This window comes from Myxine glutinosa, chromosome 10, assembly GCF_964187855.1.
Source record: "Myxine glutinosa chromosome 10, kmMyxGlut1.1, whole genome shotgun sequence".
In the NCBI taxonomy this organism is placed as follows: domain Eukaryota; kingdom Metazoa; phylum Chordata; class Myxini; order Myxiniformes; family Myxinidae; genus Myxine; species Myxine glutinosa.
Window position 1 is genome coordinate 131871783 of NC_136270.1, and position 22152 is coordinate 131893934.

Below are 22152 nucleotides of genomic sequence, written 5' to 3' on the forward strand. Positions count from 1 at the left end.
GTACAGTCGAGGTTGGGCCACAGCTGGAGGCACAGTCGACGTTGGGCCACAGCTGGAGGCACAGTCGAGGTTAGGCCACAGCTGGAGGCACAGTCGAGGTTGGGCCACAGCTGGAAGCACAGTCGAGGTTGGGCCACAGCTGGAAGTACAGTCGAGGTTGGGCCACAGCTGGAGGCACAGTCGACGTTGGGCCACAGCTGGAGGCACAGTCGAGGTTAGGCCACAGCTGGAGGCACAGTCGAGGTTGGGCCACAGCTGGAAGCACAGTCGAGGTTGGGCCACAGCTGGAAGCACAGTCGAGGTTGGGCCACAGCTGGAGGCACAGTCGAGGTTGGGCCACAGCTGGAGGCACAGTCGACGTTGGGCCACAGCTGGAGGCACAGTCGAGGTTAGGCCACAGCTGGAGGCACAGTCGACATTGGGCTACAGCTGGAGGCACAGTCGAGGTTGGGCCACAACTGGAAGTACAGTCGAGGTTGGGCCACAACTGCAAGTACAGTCGGTTGGGCCACAACTGGAAGCACAGTCGAGGTTGGGCCACAGCTGGAGGCACGGTCGTGGTGGGGCCACAGCTGGAAGCACAGTCGAGGTTGGGCCACCGCTGCCACCACTGTCCTGAACCAACACTTCTCCGGCCTCTCGGGTTGTACTTCAACTTGTGATACAGTACAACGTAGAGCTTAAATTTCTCATCATTCTCGACTTTAAACAGTTTTAAAGGTATTTATCCACTTTACCATGAAACATGGCTCCCCACTGTAGCATGGTCGTTGATGCATCACCTTTTGTGTCAAGACAAGGGTATGTAAAGGCCTTGTATTCATTGACGACTTGAGGCTGCAGGCTCGGGGCCTTTCGTTTCTCAATCAATTCATGATGGTCAACTTTAGCCACAATTCTATTTTATGGTCCTTCCCAATGGGAGAGCGTGGTTACCAAGGTTACGTGAATCATCAAGATGTTCTCATTGGTGCTATGAGCTGATTACAGATCTTTGGCTGCATCAGATGCCTCGGCTCTCTCGGAGCTCCTCTGAGTTTGTGTGACAGATGTGAAAGTGAATGACTCCTCTGGATCTACTCGACGAGTCTTGTGGTCGTTTGATCAAGCACAGCTGCGGCCACGGAACTTAAAGTGAAAACTTTCGAAGCGGAATCTTCTTCGCGCTTTGTGTTTTGCTGCTCGCTTGTTTGTCGTTGCTTCTGCCCACTGGCATCACTAGTGGGTGCGGGGGGTGCGGCCCGCACCGGGTGACACTATCAGAGGGGGTGACACCAAATTTTTGCAGTGTCAAGGCTTTCCGATCTTGCGATATCAATTGAAAGTGAGTTGGCGAAAGGCATTGATTTCGATGAAGTGTTTCACAAGTTCGCAGCTTTGAAGGCCCGGCAAGGAAAGTCCTGAATTAGTCGAGATGTTCACCAAGTGCTGAAATGCTGTGTATTTGTTCCTGTTTATTGTCCCCCGTCGCACAGCGGAGCGAAAGGGGGACTATGGTTTTCCCCTCTGTCCGTCCGTCCGTGCGTATGTGCGTGCGTGCGGGCGTGCGTGTTTGCGTGTGGGCGTGCGTGCGTACATAAGCGAAGGACCACATTCGAATTTGGTGTGTGGGTGCAACCCACGTCAAAATCCAAGATGGCCGCCGCCATGTATGTCTGATGCCATGTATGTCTGAACCTTGTGAGATGAATATCTTGAAAAATAAGCAAAGTACCAACTTCTAATCGGGTGTGTGGGTGTATCTAGGCATAAGGAAGAACGCTATTGAAAATTGGGTCGCCACGTCAAAATCCAAGATGGCCGCCGCCATGTATGTCTGAACCGTGTGAGCAAAATATCATATCATAGCATGTTTTCTGCGTCTTCCACTTTGTCAACTCACATCACTTCACCGACGGGGGACCTAGGCGTAACGCTTGTTGTTATGGTATTTCATTTATGAGTATATTTCCATATGCATTTGTCTACAAGTTCTACATTATTTGGGCCGTTATTGATTATGCAAACCTCATCCATTAATTTATCTCATGTAACAATAAAGTTTAACGTTAAAATCAACATAATTTTGATGTAGTTCTTAAACGTTTTCACTTCAAATTATATTGTTTTCTTACCGAATTTTCACTTTAACCACATGAAACTATGTAAATGTAAATACATTTAGGCTGTGCGTACGATATTGTAATTTAAAGGTGTAATTTTAATTTTGCGAGTTGTTTTTGTCACTACTATTGCCATTACATTCAGTGATATGCGGGAATTACGATTTACAAGTAACATTAGTACAAAAAACATCACTAAGGATTCTGTATGGTCTGGTACGGGAGGAGGTCCATGTAGTCAGGTTCACTATTTTTTCGTTCAAATTTTTTGGTAGATTAGCAAAACTATACATTTTTGGAATATTCAGAGCATGAGGAATCCAAAACTTAATGTTGGCATTTGCGTAGACACCTTTGCGAAAATGACACTCAGGACAGTGATGAAGATCTGTAAAAGCATATTCCTGAACGGTATCGACTGAGTAGATCGTGTGTATAGGACTTGTAGTTCAATCTGATACTAACAAGGCTGCTTTCTTGCTTTATAAACCCATACCTATAACTTCAAAGGACTTGCAATATCATGTATTATGTAATACAGTTATATCACAAATATAAAGACAATGGTTTTCAATTACCTTTGTTTGTTGCTTCTATATAATCCTGAGCACTATTTTGAGGCCTTTATTGGATTCCTTGACCCAGAAAACATAGGATTAGCAATTAGCATATTTAATTCAGTTTATAGGTTGACTAGAAGCTGAGCACAAAATATGTATTTTATGGCGGCCATTTTGAAAATCCAAAATCTGTGTCTGTGCAAATGCCAACATTGATTTTCGGATTCTCCATGCTCTGATGATTCCAAAAATGTACAGGTTTGCTAATCTCCCAAAATTTTGAATGAAATTATATTTGTTAACATAGTGAAACTGACTAATGGGGGGGAGCAGGGGGTGACACCATGAGTTACCACACTGGGTGACACCAACCCTGGTGACGCCACTGGTTCTACTGCTCAGTTTTAATCCTAATCTGCGATGAATTCTCCCTCTGCCGGTTTCATTCTGGCAGTTAGGATCACATGAGGTAAGATCACTCGCAGGAGGATGGAGAGAGGGGGGCTTATACCCATGACCGGACCCTGGGTACTACCAACACGTGTGCAATTTATTTTATTAATCTCTACCAGGACCACGGACAAACGCCATATAAGGTACCGTTTGTGGCTGCACATAGACACACTTGCTCCATAATATATAGATTATTATTACATTCCTTGCTTAGTTTGGTGGACAGGTTGGGTGTGGGTGCGTCTGTGTGTGTCTGTCTGATCATTTTTGACCTCGATACATTCCCGCGTTACTTATCCAATCAACCAAACTTGACTGGATGACTAAAGGTTACACAATGAAGGTTGTCGTGCATTAATTTGCCCCCCTCCCGAAGGGGGTTTTCTCCCCCGAGCGGGTTTTTCCTGCCATTGCCGCCCAATGGGGTTACGTTATACCAAGGCCGCTTCTAATAACAAAATGAATGATAATAGCATAATACTAATGTTATTACAAAACAATGTTAATACCAATAATATCCCACCTCCCCAAGGGGTTTCTCCTCCTTCAACAAACGCCGTGTCAACGTTTATAAATAGCTTATCATGCCGTTTTTGTGGTGGGAGAAACAGACCTACAGCCTCTACCAGAAGTAAAAATATAAACCACAAACACGTATGATTAGCTTTTTAAACGGTCGCTAATGCTGTTGATAACACTAAACAAAGAAATTTGGAGGAATCCCAACCTCAGTGAGGTAAGTTTTACTTGCAGAACTGAGCAAAGATCTACTGTACTCTAAATACCCCACAAGGGTTGGGTTAATAATACTAGCTACGGTACCCGCCCTACGGGCGGGGCTTCAATTGGGAAGCCGAAATGAAAAGGCAAAACATCAGAAATTGAAGGCAGAAATATTTTTTTTTAAACGATTCATATAAACATCCGTCAAATCATATCGCACGTAAATCATCAAAATCAAAACGGTATCTTTAGAATTTCAATAAAAGCCACATCACTATTCATATCGGTAAATATTATTCCATCGTCTTTCAAATCGTGATATCAACTGTACGCTTTTCTTTAGGGAAAATAGTTGAATCATTTTGAACCTCTTCTTCAGCTTAGAACTTCAGGATAGACGACATTGCTGATAAAAGTTCCTTTTCTCGAATTGCACGAATATGTGAATTGTGATTGTGTCTAATTGTGATGTTTGTGCGGCGACGGGCTGTGTGTACAAAGGGCAGGGACTTGATCTACACGAGCTGATGACTCGCGCTTACTGGGAATTCCTCGTTCGTGGGACACTGTCTCAAGCCCCAGTCACCATCACGGATGGGGCTCAGCGGTTTACCCAAGCATGACGGCGAAGGGCAAGGTACATGCTTGCCCGTCCAGTGTAGTGCGCGTGCGGCCCCGGACATCCAAGGGCATTAAACGTTCATTAAACATTAAACGTTCATTAAAGGATTATGAAACTAAAAACATTACGAAACTACGTTCACACAGTCACGTCAAACACTACCGTGAACACATACATCGTCACAACATCGTCACAATGAGAACATCGTCACAATGAATGTTGTGCGAACGCGAATGTTATGCGGGAGTCCAAACCTGAGAATGCTGGAGACCAAAGCTGAAATTTGGGAAAACTAAATAGCCTATTTTACTCCAAGGGGTCCCAGGATTACCCACCCAAAATATCTTTGCGATCGGTTCAGCAGTTTTTACGGTACCTTCGAACAGACAGACGGACATTTGGTGAATTATATTAAGATGGCCTTTCCTGCCGCTAATGTGGCGTTTTTCGTCGCGGCCTTTTGAAACTCACTCCTGCTGTTTAACATGAAACTGAAAGGGCAGAAGCCCGAGGTGTGCTCATTTACCAAGCAGCTAGCTAGCGCTTGCGAAGACAGCTGTTCCTTGACGGTTTTAAATGGAGTGCTTGATGAAATGCTTAAACCACTTGACGATATCTCCACAAGAAACTTGGTAAATGAACAGACACCCAATGTTCGCGAGACCCCCGACTATAGATCGACTGTAATCTTCACTACATGACCAAAAGTATGTGGACATCTGGACATCTCATTCCAAAATTATGGGCACTAGCAACGGTACCCGCCCTACAGGAGGGGCTTCAATTGGGAGGCCCAAATGAAAAGGTAAAATATCAGAAATTGAAGGCTTTAAAATTTTTTAAACGATTCATATAAACATCCGTTAAATCATATCAAACGCAAATCGTCAAAATCTAAACAGTATCTTACTAAAATTCACCAAATGTCCCACAGTGATCGATACACTATGATTGTGATGATCGTGAATCGTGATCGATAATCGTGTTCACAATCGCTATGTCGTATGTATTCCCGATATGTGTTTCCTTCAGTTGAAATGGGTTAGAATTCTCTCAAGCAGGGATTCAACCCGTGTCCTTATAAAAGGTCTTTGTCCGAGGTCACCGAGTTCGATCGGTGCAGCGGTGCAGCCGTTTGTGCGGCACCCGGGAAAGCAACATTGTCACAATGAGAACATCGTCACAATGAACTTTATGCGAACGCGAATGTTATGCGTGAGTCCAAACCTGAGAATGCTGGAGACTAAAGCTGAAATTGGGAAAACTAAATGGCCTATTTTACTTCTGGAGATCCCAGGATTATCCACCCAAAATATCGTTGCGATCGGTTCAGCAGTTTTTACCGTACCTTCGAACAGACGGACGGACATTTGGTTAATTATAGTAAGATTAATATGGAGTTGGTCCCCCCTTTGCTGCTATAACAGCCTCCACTCTTCTGGGGAGCTTTCCACTAGATGTTGGAACATTGCTGCGGGGATTTGCTTCCATTCAGCCTGGGTAGGTGACGAGCATTAGTGAGGTCAGGCACTGATGTTCAGCAATTAGGCCTGGCTCGCAGTCGGCGTTCCAATTCATCCCAAAGGTGTTCAATGGGGTTGAGGTCAGAGCTCTGTGCAGGCCAGTCAAGTTCTTCCACACCGATCTTGACAAACCATTTCTGTATAAACTTTACTTTGTGCATGGGGGCAGTGTCATGCTGAAACAGGAAAGGGTTTTCCCCAAACTGTTACCATAAAGGTGGAAACACAAAATCGTCTAGAATGTCATTGTATGCTGTAGCGTTAAGATTTCCCTTCACTGGAACTAAGGGCCCTAGCCCGAACCATGAAAAACAGCCCCAGACCATTATTCCTCCTCCACCAAACTTTACAGTTCCACTATGCATTCGGGCAGGTGGCGTTCTCCTGGCATCCGCCAAACTCAGACTTGCTCGTCAGACCTCCAGATGGTGAAACGTGATTTATCTCTCCAAAGAACGCGTTTCCACTGCTCCAGAGTCCTATGGTGGCGAGCTTTACACCACTCCAGCCGACACTTGGCATTGTGCATCGTGATCTTAGGCTTGTGTGTGGCTGCTCGGCCATGGAAACCCATTTCATTAAACTCCTGACGAACAGTTGTTGTGCTAACGTTGCTTCCAGAGGCAGTTTGGAACTCTGTAGTGAGTGTTGCCACCGAGGACAGACGATTTTTACGGGCCACGTGCTTCAGCACTCTGCGGTCCTGTTCTGTGAGCTTGTGTGGCCTACCACTTCGCGGCTGAGCTGTTGTTGCTCCTAGACATTTCCACTTCACAATTGCAGCACTTACAGTTGACTGGGGCAGCTCTAGCAGTCGTTTGGTCATGTAGCGGAATTCTCTTAATATACCCCAGCGGAATTGCTCTTCCTACCGCTCCTGTAGTCAGCGGGTGTATACAACACAACAACAACAGGCATTTTAAGGCCATTTTCCCTGCTAGAGCGGGGGTTAGCCAGCGGGTGTATAGTTAATTTAAAATGCAAAACTAGAATATCTTATTTGGATGGGTGTCCACCTCCCTGAGTTCATGCTTGGTGGAAGCACCTTTGACAGTAATTGAAGCTGTGAATCTGTTGGGATAGGTCTCTACCAACTTTACACACCTTGATTGGGCAATATTTGCCCATACGTCTGTATAAAACTGTTTAAGCTCAGTCAAGTAGTGTGGGGAGTGATGACGGGCAGCAATGTTCAAATCGTGCCACAGATTTTCGATTGTGCTTCGGTCAGGGCTCTGACTGGGCCACTCAAGGACATTTATCTTTTTGTTTCTTAGCCCATCCAGTGTAGCTTTGGCTGTGTGCTTTGGGTCGTTGTCATGCTGAAAGGTGAACAATTGTCAATTTCAGCTTTCTTGCAGAGGGCAGCAGGTTTTCCTGTCGGATTTTTCTGTATTTTGCTCCATCCATTTTCCCTTCTATCCTGACAAGTGCCCAAGTCCCTGCTGATGAGAAACGCCCCCATAACAGCCACCACCATGTTTCACAGAAGGGATGGTGTTATTTGGGTGATGTGCTGTGTTGGGTTTGCACCAAACGTAACGTTTTGCATTTGGTCCAAAAAGTTCCATCTTTGTTTTGACGGACCACAACATTTTTTGCCACACGGTTTCAGAACTCCGGCATGGTTTTTTGCCTTCCTCAAACGGGATTCAATGTGGGCTTTTTTGAGTAATGGTTTCTTTCTTCCACCCTACCGTACAGGCCAGGCTTGTGGAGTGCTTGGGATAGTGTTGTCACATGCACACATTGAGTCGTCTTTGCCATAAAGGCCTGTAGCTCTTTCAAAGTTGCCATTGGCCTCTTGGTGGCCTCGCTGATCCGTCGTCTCCTTGCTTGGTAATTCAGTTTGGAGGGATGGCCTGATCTCGGCAGGGTCTTGGTGGTACCATACGTCTTCCTCTTCTTAATGACTGTCTTGACAATGCTCCAAGGGTCATTCAAGACCTTTGGAATAGTTTTTTTTACCCATCCCTTGATCTGTGCCTTTCCACAACTTTATCCCGGAGGTCTTTTGAAAGCTCCTTGGGGCTCATAGTTTTAATGGCCTCAGCCTTTTTTTTCATGAACAAAAAAGGTAAAAAAAACAAAAACCCCCATCAAACTAGAAATCGAAGCCATAATCAATACCAAATAAATCAACAACAATAATCAAACGAGTAAATAAACAATAAAGCCAAAACAAACAATTCAATAACAATAGATCAAATAAATAAACAACAATAAAAATAACCAAAAGTCCACTAAAATATCAAGGTTCACCTTTTCCCCCCATTTAGTCCCCTCCACCCCCTCGCTCATCCCACCCCGAGCAGAGGCCCAGGGATGGGACCCAGGCAGCGTCCTCGCGGAGAGTGGGATCGGGAATGGACCGGGTAGTGGATAGGGGAGGGGGGGGAGGAGGATCATGCAGCTATTTCTCAATCTCTGCCTCCAAAGTCACTTGAGGGTCGGGGCGACTCTTTCTCGCCTCCTTGAGGTCCGTCTCCATAACCCTCAGGCATTTCCCCTTATAAATGGGCCAGGGGCCTTCCCTTCCTACACTAGATCCTTCCCCTTATTGCTGCCCTTCCTGCATTTCTTTATCTCCCAGCCCCCTGAGTCCATGTCCGAGGAGGAGACGTTATCCTCCCCCCCTCCCCTCTTGGGCTCGGCCTCCACAGATTGTGGAACGACATGCCGCACCGCAGCATCCTCTTTTCCCTCCTTTGGCTCTTCCCGTGCACTGGGGCGGGAGGACAACCCCAAACCCCCTGCCACCACCATCTGGCCACGGTCTGCCTGGGCCACAGGGACCGCAGCGGCCACCACTTTTTCTCCCTCCTCCCTCCTTCCTCCTCCTACCCTTCTTCCATGCAGGGGGAGAGGGAACAGGCACACCAGCCACTGCCCTTCCACTAGTCCCGGGGTCAACACCGCCACCCCCACCCGCAGACGCACGCATCTTGTTCGCATAGCTCTCTGCAGGCAGGAGCGGAAGGTGTGCCCCATCGTACTGCAAAGGCTACACGAAACCTCAGAGGTGCAGTGCTCCTACAGAAACAGCTGCTGAGACCCCTGAGGCTGAGAGCTTGGAAGACCCTTTAACACAACACTTGAGACCCAAAAGATCCTGAGGACCCAAAAGTCTCAGATGACCCAAAGACCCCTGAGGACTCAAAACACCCCGATGACACAAAAGTCCCCGAGGACCCAAAATACCTCCCTGAATCCGGCAGGCAGGTATGCTACAAGGCCGTGAAGACCAATGAAAATTTGGTACAATTTGGTACAAAAAAACGATACATAGCAGGATATCTTAAGTTATGGGTGGATTTGGATGAAACTTGTTGGACATGTTGTGTGTGACGAGGAAGAATTGATTCAATTTTGGTGAAGATCCAGATACGGATCAGCTAGTAGAATTTTGCAAGTGATTCTTCACCATTGAGTGATATGGCCAACCAAGCGCAGGTATGCTCTCTACTGAGTGCCGTTCTAGTTATGTACTTTTAATTAATTTTCTGAAATTTGTAGAATTTGTTTTTCACTTGGAGGTTGTGGGTTACAATGTGTAAATAAAGGTGGAACAAGTACAGATACATTCAAAGTACACTGCCCCCATCCCAAATAATTAAATATCCTCCAGCGCGGCATTGCCGGGGCGCCTCTGGTGCCCGGCAATACCGCCGTGCAGCTCATAGAGACTGTATTTGGACGGAGAGGTGCACAATAATTGATTGATTAATTGCATAATTAAAATCAAGAAAAGATTATCATAAAATATTTTCTTAATCAATTGGCTAATCGCATAACTAAACCACTCGTGCTTCATCCGAAGATGTACCATTTAGAAATTTAATTAAATGTCATTAATAAAAAAATTAAATAATTAATTGATTAATCAATAAATAATTAATCGATTAAATGATTAATTAATAAATCAAAAATAGCCTTTGCGCAGCCAAATCACCTGGTCATTGGCATGTCCAAATATCACCTTCCAAACTTAAAAAGTACCTGAGATAATGGCCAGAAGAGAAAGTAAATTTAATTAATTAAATACGTACTTAATTGAATGAATGAATGAATGATCGTTTTAAGGCCATTTTCCCCCGCTAGAGCGGGGTTAGCCTTGTGGGCCCCATGACAATCATGGTTCCCTGTTTGAGGCAATGTTTTTATGGCCGGATGCCCTTCCTGACGCCAACCCTTGGTCGCCTCTTACGATGCACAGGGAAATAAGTACTTAATTTAAAAACAAACAAACAAAAAAAAAAAAACCACCTTTAGAGGCCATTTTTCCCCGCAAGCGGGGGTTGGCCTTTTTCGGGAACTGTGGTTGTTGTACTTAATTGTTGTACTTAAGGGAAATAAGTACTTAATTAATCGCTAATAATTCAATAACTCCTCAATTAATTGATTAATCAAAAAACAAAAAATACCGTTTTGACAAAGTACTTGCTCACTATTGTGCCAAAATTTCAGCTTCCTAGCTCAAAGGATGGCTTAGATATAGCCTGGACAAACAAGAAAGCAAGAAAACAAAGAAACAAAGAAACAAACAAGTACAGATACATTCAAAGTACACCGCCCCCATGCCAAATAATTAAATATCCTACAGCGCGGCATTGCCAGGGTGCCTCTGGTGCCCGGCAATACCACAGTGCAGCTCATAGAGACTGCATTGGGAAGGAGAGGTGCACAATAATTGATTGATTAATTGTATAATTAAAATCAATAAAAGATTATCACAAAATATTTTCTTAATCAATTGGCTAATAGCATAACAAAACCACTAGTGCTTCATCTGAATATGCATCTTTTAGAAATTTAATTAAATAAGTCATTAATAAAAAAGTAAATAATTAATAGATTAATCAATAATTAATTAATTAATTAAATGATTAATCAATAAATCAAAAATATCCTTGATAGCCACATCACTTGGTCACTGTCATGTCCAAATATTAGCTTCCCAGCTCAAAAGGTGCCTGTGATATTGGCCAAATGAGAAAGAAAATAAATAAATGATTAATAATGAAATTAAATAAATAAAAATCATTAAAAAATTAAATTATTAATCAATTCGGTCATAGAACACATAAACCACCACCATTTCATCAGAATCTGTAACTTAAATTTTTAAAAAGTGATTTAGTCATTAATCGAATAATTAGATAAATTAATCGATTAATTGCTTAATTAATAAATCAAAAATAGCCTTTGCAGCCAAATCACCTGGTCATTGGCATGTCCAAATATCAGCTTCCCAACTCAAAAGGTGCCTGAGTTAATGGTCAGAAGAGAAAGAAAATAACTAAGTACTTAATTAATCGCTAATAATTAAATAACTCCTCAATTAATTAATTAATCAAAAAACAAAAAATAGCGTTTTTGACAAAGGACTTGCTCACTATTGTGCCGAAATTTCAGCTTCCTAGCTCAAAGGATGGCTGAGATATAGCCCGGACAAACAAGAAAAACAAACAAACAAACAAACAACCAGAGTGAAAACTGAGTACTCCCTTTCAGCGTGCATCATTGCCGAGCCCCCTTCGGTGCCCGGCAATGACGTTTTGCAACGCCTGGAGATGGCATAGGAAAGGTGCGGTGTACAAAAAGTCTGATTTAATGCAATTTAGTTCCAGGCTATAAGGTAACAATGGTGAAAACACTTGAAAGGGGATGTTCACTTTCTATAGGCACTGGATATCGCAATATCTCAAAAAGTTGTGGACGGAACTTGGTGGACTGGTTGTGTATGTGATAAGGACAGGTTTATTTAATTTTGCTGAAATTAAATATCCGGATACAATGTATATTTTTAATTTTAAAGTGATTCTTCACTATTGAGAGATGGGGTTAAAATGATACAGGGCATGATAGTTCAAAAAGTTGTGAATGAGTTATGACAAAACTATGTGGATGAGTTGGGTGGGTGACGAGAACAAGCCCATTTCAATTTGGGTCAGGTCCGGGTGTAGATCCGGCCTATCAGTGGGATACAAAGCTTAGAATGTTTAGCCGACCGAAGGTATGCACTCCACCAAATGTTATTCGAGTTGTACGTGGGATTTGAACCTGCGTTCCCTTTCTCATGAGCCACGGGTTACGACGGGAATACTATTCAAGTGTGGCCTTTTCAGTGTATTCTTCCTATCCTGTTTAGCGAGCCCCTGTTCTCACTTCCTCCTGAATGCTTTTGGTGTTTTAAATGCCACCAGGCCTGACAGACCCGTACCATGTTGTGGTTTTTATTTTTATTTTTGCCTCAAAATTGCTGGTTTGTGAAGTTTTCTTTTGATTTTTACTTCTGCTTTTACCATCTCATGACAATTGCAGCCGGAGCTTTTTGGAGAGGGTAAGGGTGGACGTGCAGTAAATGAGTGCATAATACATATAATTATTTGTTTTCCTCAATTCTCACAATAGTTATGCAACAACAACAACAACAACAACAACAACAACAACAACAACAACAACAACAACAGGCATTTGAAGGCCATTTTCCCTGCAAGAGTGGGGGTTAGCCTTGCGGTCCCCATGACAATCTTCTCCATTTTGCCCTATTTTCTGCATCTCCCCTTGTTAACCCCCTTGCCCGCATGTCTTCTTCCACCATCTTTAGCCAAGTCTTTCTCGGTCTTCCCCGTCCTCTACTTCCTTCTACATTCATTTCCATCACTCTTCTCAACCAGTCACTTTCATCCTTCCTCAAGACATGACCAAACCATCTCAAACTGTTTCTCTTTACAGCATCCATCACAGGCTCTATTCCCATCATCTTTCGCAATTCAGCATTTGTCTTCTTCTCTCTCTCAACGGTTGGCTTAGCGGCTAGGGTACCAGCTTAGGATCCTAGGATCCTGGGTTCGAATCCCGGTCGATCGCTGAATTAACGCCAGGGGGGTTTGACTCAGCCTGTCATCTTTCCGAGGTCGGCTAATTGAGTACCAGTTCACTGGTAATTCCCTGTTTGTCGTAAAAGGCGACAAACAGGGTTGGCGGCAGGAAGGGCATCCGGCCGTAAAACATTGCTTCAAAAAGGGGACCAAAAAACAACAACAACCACGGTGCCCGAAAAAGGCCAACCCCCGCTTTGGGGGAAAAATGGCCTCCAAAGGTGTTTTTTTTTTTTTTTTCTCTCTCAACGATGCTCCACACATCCACCGAACCATTTGCATTTCCGCCCTTTCCAGCCTTTGTTGCTGCTCTACGTTCATTACCCATGTCTCGCTCCTATAAATCATCACTTCTCACACATGCAGCATACACCTTTCCTTTCAGCTTCAACGACACCCCTCCTCGTCAGCACGCCACTCAGTTCCCGAAACTTCTTCCATGTACATCTCACTCCAACAACCGTTGCCGAGTCTGATCCACCTTCTCTATTCTGCATGTCTCTGAGGTAACAAAATGTTTTCACACCTACCAGCTTCACGCAGTCTCCAATATCCAACTCAGCATTTCCTCCATCTGCAGCTCCCTCTAAGCACAGCTTACACTTGAATATAGCTGCCACACCGGTTAATGGCCCTCTCAAACCACTATATTTTTGATGAACCCACTCAGCGCACATTGTACATTGAATGGAATTCACTCCGACACCCTTCCTGTGCACAGCACACGGCCACTTCCCAGTTCTTTCCACCTCACCACATGTGTTACGTGCTCCTCCCCAAATCCTGGTCACGGTGTACCTCCGAGCCCCGAGAGGAGTCACGGCAGAAAGATGTGTTATTCTGTGTGTCAAAGATCAATGGTGAAACCACACCAATTATTACCAACAAACAAGTATTGTATTAAGATCACACAAGAATAACAGCACAATAACAATATTAATCAATTGTACAACCAATATATCATTCCTATGATGGTACCATCAGTTTCGAACAATATAACTCACTGTGCTCCAAGTGAGTGAAAATAACATTCCCAATGTCTCTGTCCCAGCTTCAAACCAAAGTCGAATCACGCTCCAGTGATCGTCAGAACGATGTTGTATCGAGACCAGAATCCCGCTCGGTTGACAGTCACACTGCCAAAGATGGGCAAAAGTGTCCTCAAGAGGCGACTGGGAAATCACACCTTCGGGTATGGACGTTAAACGGCTCCCAATCGGCGAACCGCAATTTCCCACTCAAAATCCACGTTACACACACACACCAGGTTACGTCTGGATGCGGTGAAATGGTTGAAGCGAGGTGAAAAGCCTGGAGCGATCCGAAATCAGGCGCGAGGCAAAATGGCCAACGGTCCGTTCTTGAGACGTAACGGCACTCCAATGATTCTCTTCGGAATCGACCGCAAAACCTGTCACGCAGATTTATCTGTCACAGCGATAACAACTCTGTCGCAGGAATCCCTTTCCCAGGAAACTCAAAGTTCGCTAGTGACCCCCGTTCGCCAGCGTTTGCTCCAGACCTCAAAGCAGCTCGGATCCTTCTCCAACCTCACTTGCTCCGCCTCTTCTTCCTCTTTTTCCTCCTCGTCTTCTTCGTCCGGTTCCCGATCCGGTTTCTGGTTTCTTTTTAAAACATTAATTTTTTTTACCTTTTGAAAACAGTTATTTCCAATTCACTTAAACGATAACAATAATAGTACATGGAACCAAAAATGTTTACCGTGGATGAGAACCACAACAACGGAAGTGACAAATCCGTAACACATGCTTTACCACTTGCCATCACCTTCGTTTTTCCGATATTCACCTTCAGACCTTTTGTCTCCAAACATTCCTTCCACTTGTTCATCTTCTCCTTCTGTCCATCCATACTTTCTGCAATCAACACCAGATCACCTGCATACAACTCCCATGGTAAACCCTCCTTCACGTTCCGAGCCAGCACCTCCATCACAGCTACAAATAGTAGTGGACTTAGTACCGACCCCTGATGCACTCCCACCTTCACCTCAAACTCACGACTGTTCCTGTCCTTCGTCCTTACAGCTGTGCGCGCTCTTTTGTACATTGCCATCACTACTCTGATCAACCATTCCTCCACTCCTAACTTCCTCAATGCCCATGTCAATACTTCACATGGAACCCTATCGAATGCTTTCTCCAGATCAACAAACCCAAGAAACAACTTCTTCCTCTTCTCCATGTACTTCTCCTGCAACTGGCTCACAATAACAAGCGTGTCTGTCGTTCCTCTTCCTGGCATAAATCCAAACTGCATTTCGTCAATCTTCACTTTCTTCCTTATCCTCCTCTCCAACACCCTTTCCAATACCTTCATTCCATGTTCCAATAACTTTATCGCTCGATACGAGCCACACTCCAGAGGGTCACCTTTCCCCTTGTATAGAGGGACGAGGGTACTCGGTTCCCAATCCACTGGAATGCGGCCTTCTTTCACCACCAGATTGCAAATCTCTGTCATTGTCTTCACACCCCAATTTCCCGCTGCCTTCAACATATCTCCCACAACTCCCTTCGGCCCTCCCGCTTTTCTACTCTTCATTGCTTTTATCGCTTCCTCAACTTCCTTCTCGGTTATCTTCTCTGCCGGTCCTAAAACTGGGTTACTCTCTATGTTGCCATCCCATTCATTCTCTGCATTCAACATTATTTCCATATATCTCTTCCATCTTCCTTTAATTCCATTTGGGTCCACAACGATTTGTCCCACTTCATCCTTCAAGTAAATCACCCCCATCACATCACACCTCTTTCGCTATCTGCTTTGCAATCCTGAATACCGCTCTCTGATCCTCTTCCAAATCCAAGCGTTCTCTGAACATTTTCCTTCAAGCCTCCTTTGCCTTTGCTACCTTTCTTTGCAGCCTTCTTGGCTGCCTTATAACTTTCATGCTCTGCCTTTTCTGCCTCCATACCCTTCGCCTTCTGCCACTCCTTTTTTTTTCTTTTTTTTTGTATACAAGATCGAGGCTCGTGAAAGAGCTAACATTAATCACACAAAAAGTCAAACCGACACACAAAACACAAAAAATAAGGGGAGCGGCGGACAAGCCGCCATAGCGAAACCATATGAACTTCTTCCTCTTCTCGTCAATCTTCTTTCCAACTTCGTCATCCCAGCACCATGTTTCCGAGTGCCTCGGTGGTCCTTTTGTCCATCCACATACCTCACCAACGGCTCCCAACAGACTAGCTTTCATTGACATCCAACCACTTTCAAGCTCGACCACATCATCCCCTACCATCCTTAGCCCCTCTTTTAATGCCTCCCTTACTGTCACCTCTTTCAACCTCCACACCTTCATTCTCGGTTGTTACTTCACCCGCCGAGCTCTCCTCGCACCTTTCACCTTTATGTCGCAGACAACTAAGTGGTGCTGTGAAACAGCCTCCTCCCCCGGGATCACCTTTGTGTCCCGGAGGTGCCCCCGATCTCGCCTCCGCACCATCAGGTAGTCAATGGTTGTCGTTGACCCACCTGACGTGTGTGTAACAAGCTTATTACGGTATCCTCTTTCTGGAACTGAGTATTACAAATCAACAAATCAGCTCCATCAGCAAACTCCAAAATCCTTTCACCTTCTCCATTTCTCACACCATATCCATAACCCCCATGAACTCCCTCAAAACCGTCCATACTCCTTCCCACATGTCCATTTCGGTCTCTTCCTACCACAACAACTTCCTCATCTTTCACGTTTTCCATCAGCTTCTCTATCGCACACCAGAACTTGTCCTTCTCTTCATCGCTCCGACCAACCTGCGGAGCATATCCCGAGATGACGTTCACCAAGAGCTTTTCAATCATCATTTTCACCATCATCAACCTATCACTCACTCTAGTCACACTCACCACACTGTCTACAAACTCCTCAGAAAACAGTATGCAATATCTCACAATCTCACAATAGTTGTGCAAAATGTTTTATTTGACAATAGCGAGTGTCCTTGCTGTGCAGGTTTCTTTATTTCACACCTTGTTCGGATGTGATGGCTGATGTGGGGGATGAAGCCGTGCGTGCAACCTGCAATGATGCTTCCATGTGCAAATGGTACGTTACTCAAAACACTGAATATATTGGTAAGAGGTTTGATCAATCTTTACCCCAAATAAATAAATATATATATATTCTCGTCCACATGCAGAAGACAAAATACCTAGTTACTAATGCCTAAAATGTGTTGTTGCATTTAGCACAATAACTCGTGCTTGTGTTGCATCATCCAGTAATTGCATCCACTGGCGACCTTGTTACCTCTGGCACCGAAGGTGGGCAGAGGTTATGTTTTCGCCTCTATCTGTTTGTCTGTTTGTTTGTGAACATGATATCTCAAAAAGTTGTGGACGGTTTTGGACGACACTTGGTGGACAGTTGGGTGTGTTACAAGGACAAATTTGTTCGATTTTGGTGAAGGTACAAATCCGAAAACTAAAAATTTATTTTTAGTGATTCTTCATAATTGAGTGATCGGGCCAAAAACGATATAACATGACATTTCAAAAAGTTGTGGACGACTTGTAACAAAACTTGGGGGACGAGTTGGTTAGGTGACAACAACAAGCAGATTCGAGTTTGGTTCAGGTCCGAATCCAGATCCGGCCTAACAGTGGTTACAAAACATAAACTGTTCAGCCTGGCGGAGGTGTGTGCTCTACCGAGTACCGTTCTAGTTCAGGCTGTTTGTGGAATGGAGTTTTTAAAGCGGTAACAAATCAATAGCTCTCTCATAATGCTCTTTTACTGCTTGGAAAGAAAGCTTTACATGTCCGAAGTAAATTCACAATCGAGCAGCAATTTGATTCGTCTCATTTTGCTTGATTAATCGTCTCTGCTTGTTTCTCAACAATGGTTTCCATGAACTTCTTGCCCATCGACGTGGAGAATTGCCTTTGAGCAAGTCACCATAATAACATGTCGTTAGTCATTGTGCAGCTTCACAATCATTGTTTGGTATTGATATAGCATTTTGGTTCGTTCCTTTAACCCGTGTCTAGGTATGCAGTGCAACGAGGCTACTGGACCGATCCGTACATATGCCTGCTGGTACAGCAACGGGCCGAGCGGAAGACGCCAGAGATCAATCGAGGTGGGTGAAAGAGAAGTGCCTGCTTTGTTGCCGACTGGTATTGCAATTTGAGCTGCATGGGCGGCCTGTGCGTTTGCCTTGGATCTGCTTTGTGTGTGGGTTAGTGGCTGCCATCACATTTGATGCTTCCTGATCTCTTCAACCCTGAATACCAGAGTTGTATACATTGTTAGGAGTTGTTTATGAACTACTGATTTAAAATTTCAACTTTTAGGAGAAGGGCGACACCCATGGTTAATCAGGATGACCTCTTCTTATAAGGAATTGAAGGAAGGAGAAATTGCTCTTTAAGAGTAAAATAGAATGTTCATTTCTCGGAACAAACGTCGATAAATATGAAAACGGTGCAAAATAATATTGTGACGTCAATAGAAAGAGGATGTTGCACAGGTGTCTCTGACTGATTCGACGTTTAACACAGTTTGGCAGGAATAGCACTTTCACCGATGTTTAACCAGCCTGGGTGATTTACACAGAGTATCGGTGTGATCGATCATTCGTATCTTCACCTGACGTGACTCACCTCTGAAGGGAGGATTCGTATTTTGAGGTTAACGAGATGCCGATTGGTGGATACAGAAGCACCCGTCCCATTATTCATGAGAGTAAAATCAAAATTGTACTTCCGAGTGTGAAAGTCCACTTTTCTCCTGCAAATACATACGAGTGATCGGCCGATCGTGTAGGAGATCCGATGTTTTCCCCTCCACCGCACGTCTGGGAAGTCGCTCGATTTGCCATCGTGGTGATGAGCTGAAGCAATGGCTTGGCTTTTGCAGAAGACCTTTTGCAGAAGAGGATAACGCTATCTCCGAGACCCTTTCACTTACTCACCGCAGGCAGGTTGGTGGTCTTTCCGTCTTCTACCGACTCCTCTCCGGCCTTGCTCCCCCAGCTCTCTCTGGACTCTGTCCCCCAAATATTCCTACAGGTCGCACAAGATCTGCCTGCAACCCTCTTATGGTTAAACTGCCAAAATCAAGACTCTCTGCTCACCTTCACTCCTTCATTCCTCTTTTCTCCCGCCTCTGGAACAAACTCCCCCACTCTCTTCAATCCCACTCCTCCCTCCAGGTCTTTAAAACAGCTGTTCACCACCATGTCTTATCTTGCCCCATCCAAAACCTTGATCTTTTCTACCCCCGCTAATTTCACCCCAAATCCACGTTTTTGAAATACCAACTTCTTTCTTGGAAGTCCTTGGTGTCCTTGCGTTTTATACCTATCCTGCCTCCCCCCAAGCCCTCTCCCTCCCACACATCTCCCGATGTCCCTGCTCTCAAATGGTGTGTTTGTGTGCTTCCTCCTCTTCTCTCCCCATCTTGTCTACCGCTCGCCTTTTTATATTCTTTGTTTGCTTGTTTGTTTGATTTGTTTGTTTGATAAATGTTAGCTCTTTCACAAGCCTCGATTCTGTATACAAAAGACAAACCCGTTTCGAATTTTGCTCAAATTTGCTCAGCCAATCCCTGCGTCGTCCATTTAAGTTGAAGTGAGATCCCTCGGGCTTTCCGGAGCCATAACGGGCAGCCTGTGGAGCGAAATTCCGCTGGGTTTGCACACCGGCAGCTGTTCCTCGTGCCTGGGTGCATTTGGATTTGCACGATTCCAATGGAGTTTTCATGTTTCATGCTGAGAAGGAAAAAACCTTAGTGTGCCCGCAGTGCCTGATTAGAGCCGGGAATTGGCGTCCAATTAATTTTTTTTTTTTTTAATGCAGGTGAAGCCATCTTTTTTGATCCGCCAAGCACGGCTTGTTAAATGGTTACCATATGAGCAGACGGATGATGGAAACTCGTTGTGCATTATTTTTATTTTCATTTCCCTGGGAATGGATTAGTTCCCCCAACAAATTCACCAACATGGATACGTTGGCAAAACAACAAATATTTTCATTATGAGTTGTTTGTGGAAATTTCTCCAGACAATGGTTTCTACCAGTGCCATGTTTCGGCTAAGGACCGACTACAATGCTTTGGTGTAGTTCCAGGAAATGGGCTCATAGCCTCCTATGTAGGTTACCACACCGTCGGTCCGTCGTCGTTCAACACGCTATTTGCTTCGTATTTATTTATATGAACAAAGCGTCGGCTTGTGTAAGAACGAGTGAATACATTCTGTGGATATCCAAAGATTGCTTTTGTTTGTGTGGGATTGCATTATCAGTGCAGCTGCTGGTGTAACGGACTTGTTGTGAAAGCGGTTGGTGAGCAAGCAGGTGGCCTGGCATGAAGCGGTGGATTTTCAGGAAGGAGTTTTGCATGTTGGCCTAGTGTGTTTGACGAGCCAATCCTTCTTTGGGCACACATCATATGTACAAACGGGAGTGTCCCAGAGTGTGGATGAGTGGCGTGTACAATCACAACCTGAGCACAACTTTGGTTGTAAGATTTAATTTTTCCAACATGTGATATTATGACTGTAGCAATTCTGATTCATTTGTCATGTGTCAGCATTCGTTGCTTACAGATTAAAGGATACTTTGACATCGCCAAACGGTAGTTGAACCTCTTCTATCTAGCTCAAACGGTGGGTTGTGACCCCCAAGGTGGCCCTGAGTGGGTTTCCGGGGGGGTGGGGGTCACAAGCTGTATGCGCCTATGTAGTTACCCAAATCCATGTGATGTTCTCAACCACTTACCCATGTGAACTTGCATTCTCAAGATTCATAGTGATCAAAACTAAAGCCAGAAACAGGCTGATCGATGTTAGGAGCGTGTCACGATGTTCGTCAAGTAAGACTCGTCCCCAAATTGACTTGTGTGTAAACAGGAAATAAAAATGGCCGACGTTCCAGCCTTTTTGTTTTTCCTGTTGTCAGGGCTGCACAAAGTGTCCCAGCCCAGTCTTCCCCACCTGGGTTAAACCCCCCACTTGAATAAACCCAGTAATTTCCCAGTACAGTAGGTTTTTTTTTTTTTCAAAATCGTATTTTTTTCAACCCTTGTAGAGGATAACAGGATAACAACCCTTGTATGGGATAACCAAATACCAGAACAGGTGGGTCAACCTGCTTGAAGAGGGGCTCATTATCACACATTGAACAATTGACCACAAAATACACAATTATTTGCATACCAACGTGAGCACTCACCAAGGATATAACTGAGTATTCTGGAGTATCGATGGCTCACTATTGGACAAGGTATCCAATTTTTTTTTCCCTTATCCCATGTGCATCTGTCTGTTTCCTGCTTAAATCATATTACAGAATTACAGACGTCAGTGTAAGGAGCCATCTATTTATTACGTTTACAAATGTGGCAAAATTACCCTTTCCCCTCCTCCACCGCCCTTCATCCTTTGCTTCAGGCATGTCCGTCCCTTCCCTCTTTTTACTTGGATTTCCCTTTTTCCTTCTCTTTGCCCCTAATATCGCAGCAAGCGAGATATCAGAGGGTGGACACAAATAATTATAATTTGTGGTCAACTTACACCTCAAGCCTATTGCAATTTATACATTACTGTCTGACAGTCTGGAAATGATTGTTTATTGGGGGTTAGATGTAACATTGGGGGGCAGAGGGGTGTAGGGGGAGGGAGGTGTGGGAGCAAGAGATTTTTAAACGAGGCTATTGCGGAACATTTTCTGCATTGGCTTTGCACATGTCCGAAATAATAATTTAATAATACACCGAAAGTCGATGAAAGATTCTTCTTCGATGGGACAGGGTCAGTCCCAAGTTGTAGAATATATTTAAGAGTAATACAACTAACGTTTTGTAATTCACATCCAAACTCAGTACCGGATATAAAGAATAGTCCTTCAGGTTAATTTTGAACGTACCTTTCATTTCCCCAGATTTGAGTCTTTGGCAGACCTGGGCTCATATTACAATATTGAAATTCAGAATGGAATTTTTGATCGCCATGGTTTTGTGCATTTAGTTGTTGGGCAAGTGAAGGAAGCTTTGGGAGAATCCTGTTTTGTAGGTATGTTTATTCTGGATGCCGCACCACGTGCCCAAGCTGGCTGTTAAAACAAGGCACAGGCCAGGCATGCTGAACCGGGCATGGTCCTTCCTTGGTTCTGTAAACTTCTCACGGCCTACGAGGCGTTCGCTCGAAATACAATGGAGTATTGTTCTCCCTCGTGGTCCGGCATACATGCATCCCAGCTTTTGTCCGTGGAAGCTGCGGAGTAAAATAATTAGCATCACTTTTCAAGAAACCG

General features: G+C 44.4%; 1 protein-coding gene across 8 annotated transcripts in view; it reads left to right on the forward strand.

The window, feature by feature from the left end:
- Positions 1-22152, forward strand: part of LCMT1 (leucine carboxyl methyltransferase 1) — a 272789-nt gene that overhangs the window by 176893 nt on the left and 73744 nt on the right. For 5 of the 8 annotated variants that reach the window (XR_013624822.1, XM_068126091.2, XM_068126092.2 and 2 more), the window contains exons 2-3: positions 16850-16942; positions 17887-17978. The exons of the other annotated variants lie outside the window; for them this stretch is intronic. Coding sequence is in view for 4 of the 5 variants with exons in the window: in XM_068126091.2 (XP_067982192.2) it covers positions 16881-16942; positions 17887-17978 (154 nt within the window). In the remaining variant the exon portion in view is untranslated. The remainder of the gene's footprint in view (positions 1-16849; positions 16943-17886; positions 17979-22152) is intronic. 8 annotated transcript variants of the gene reach the window in all.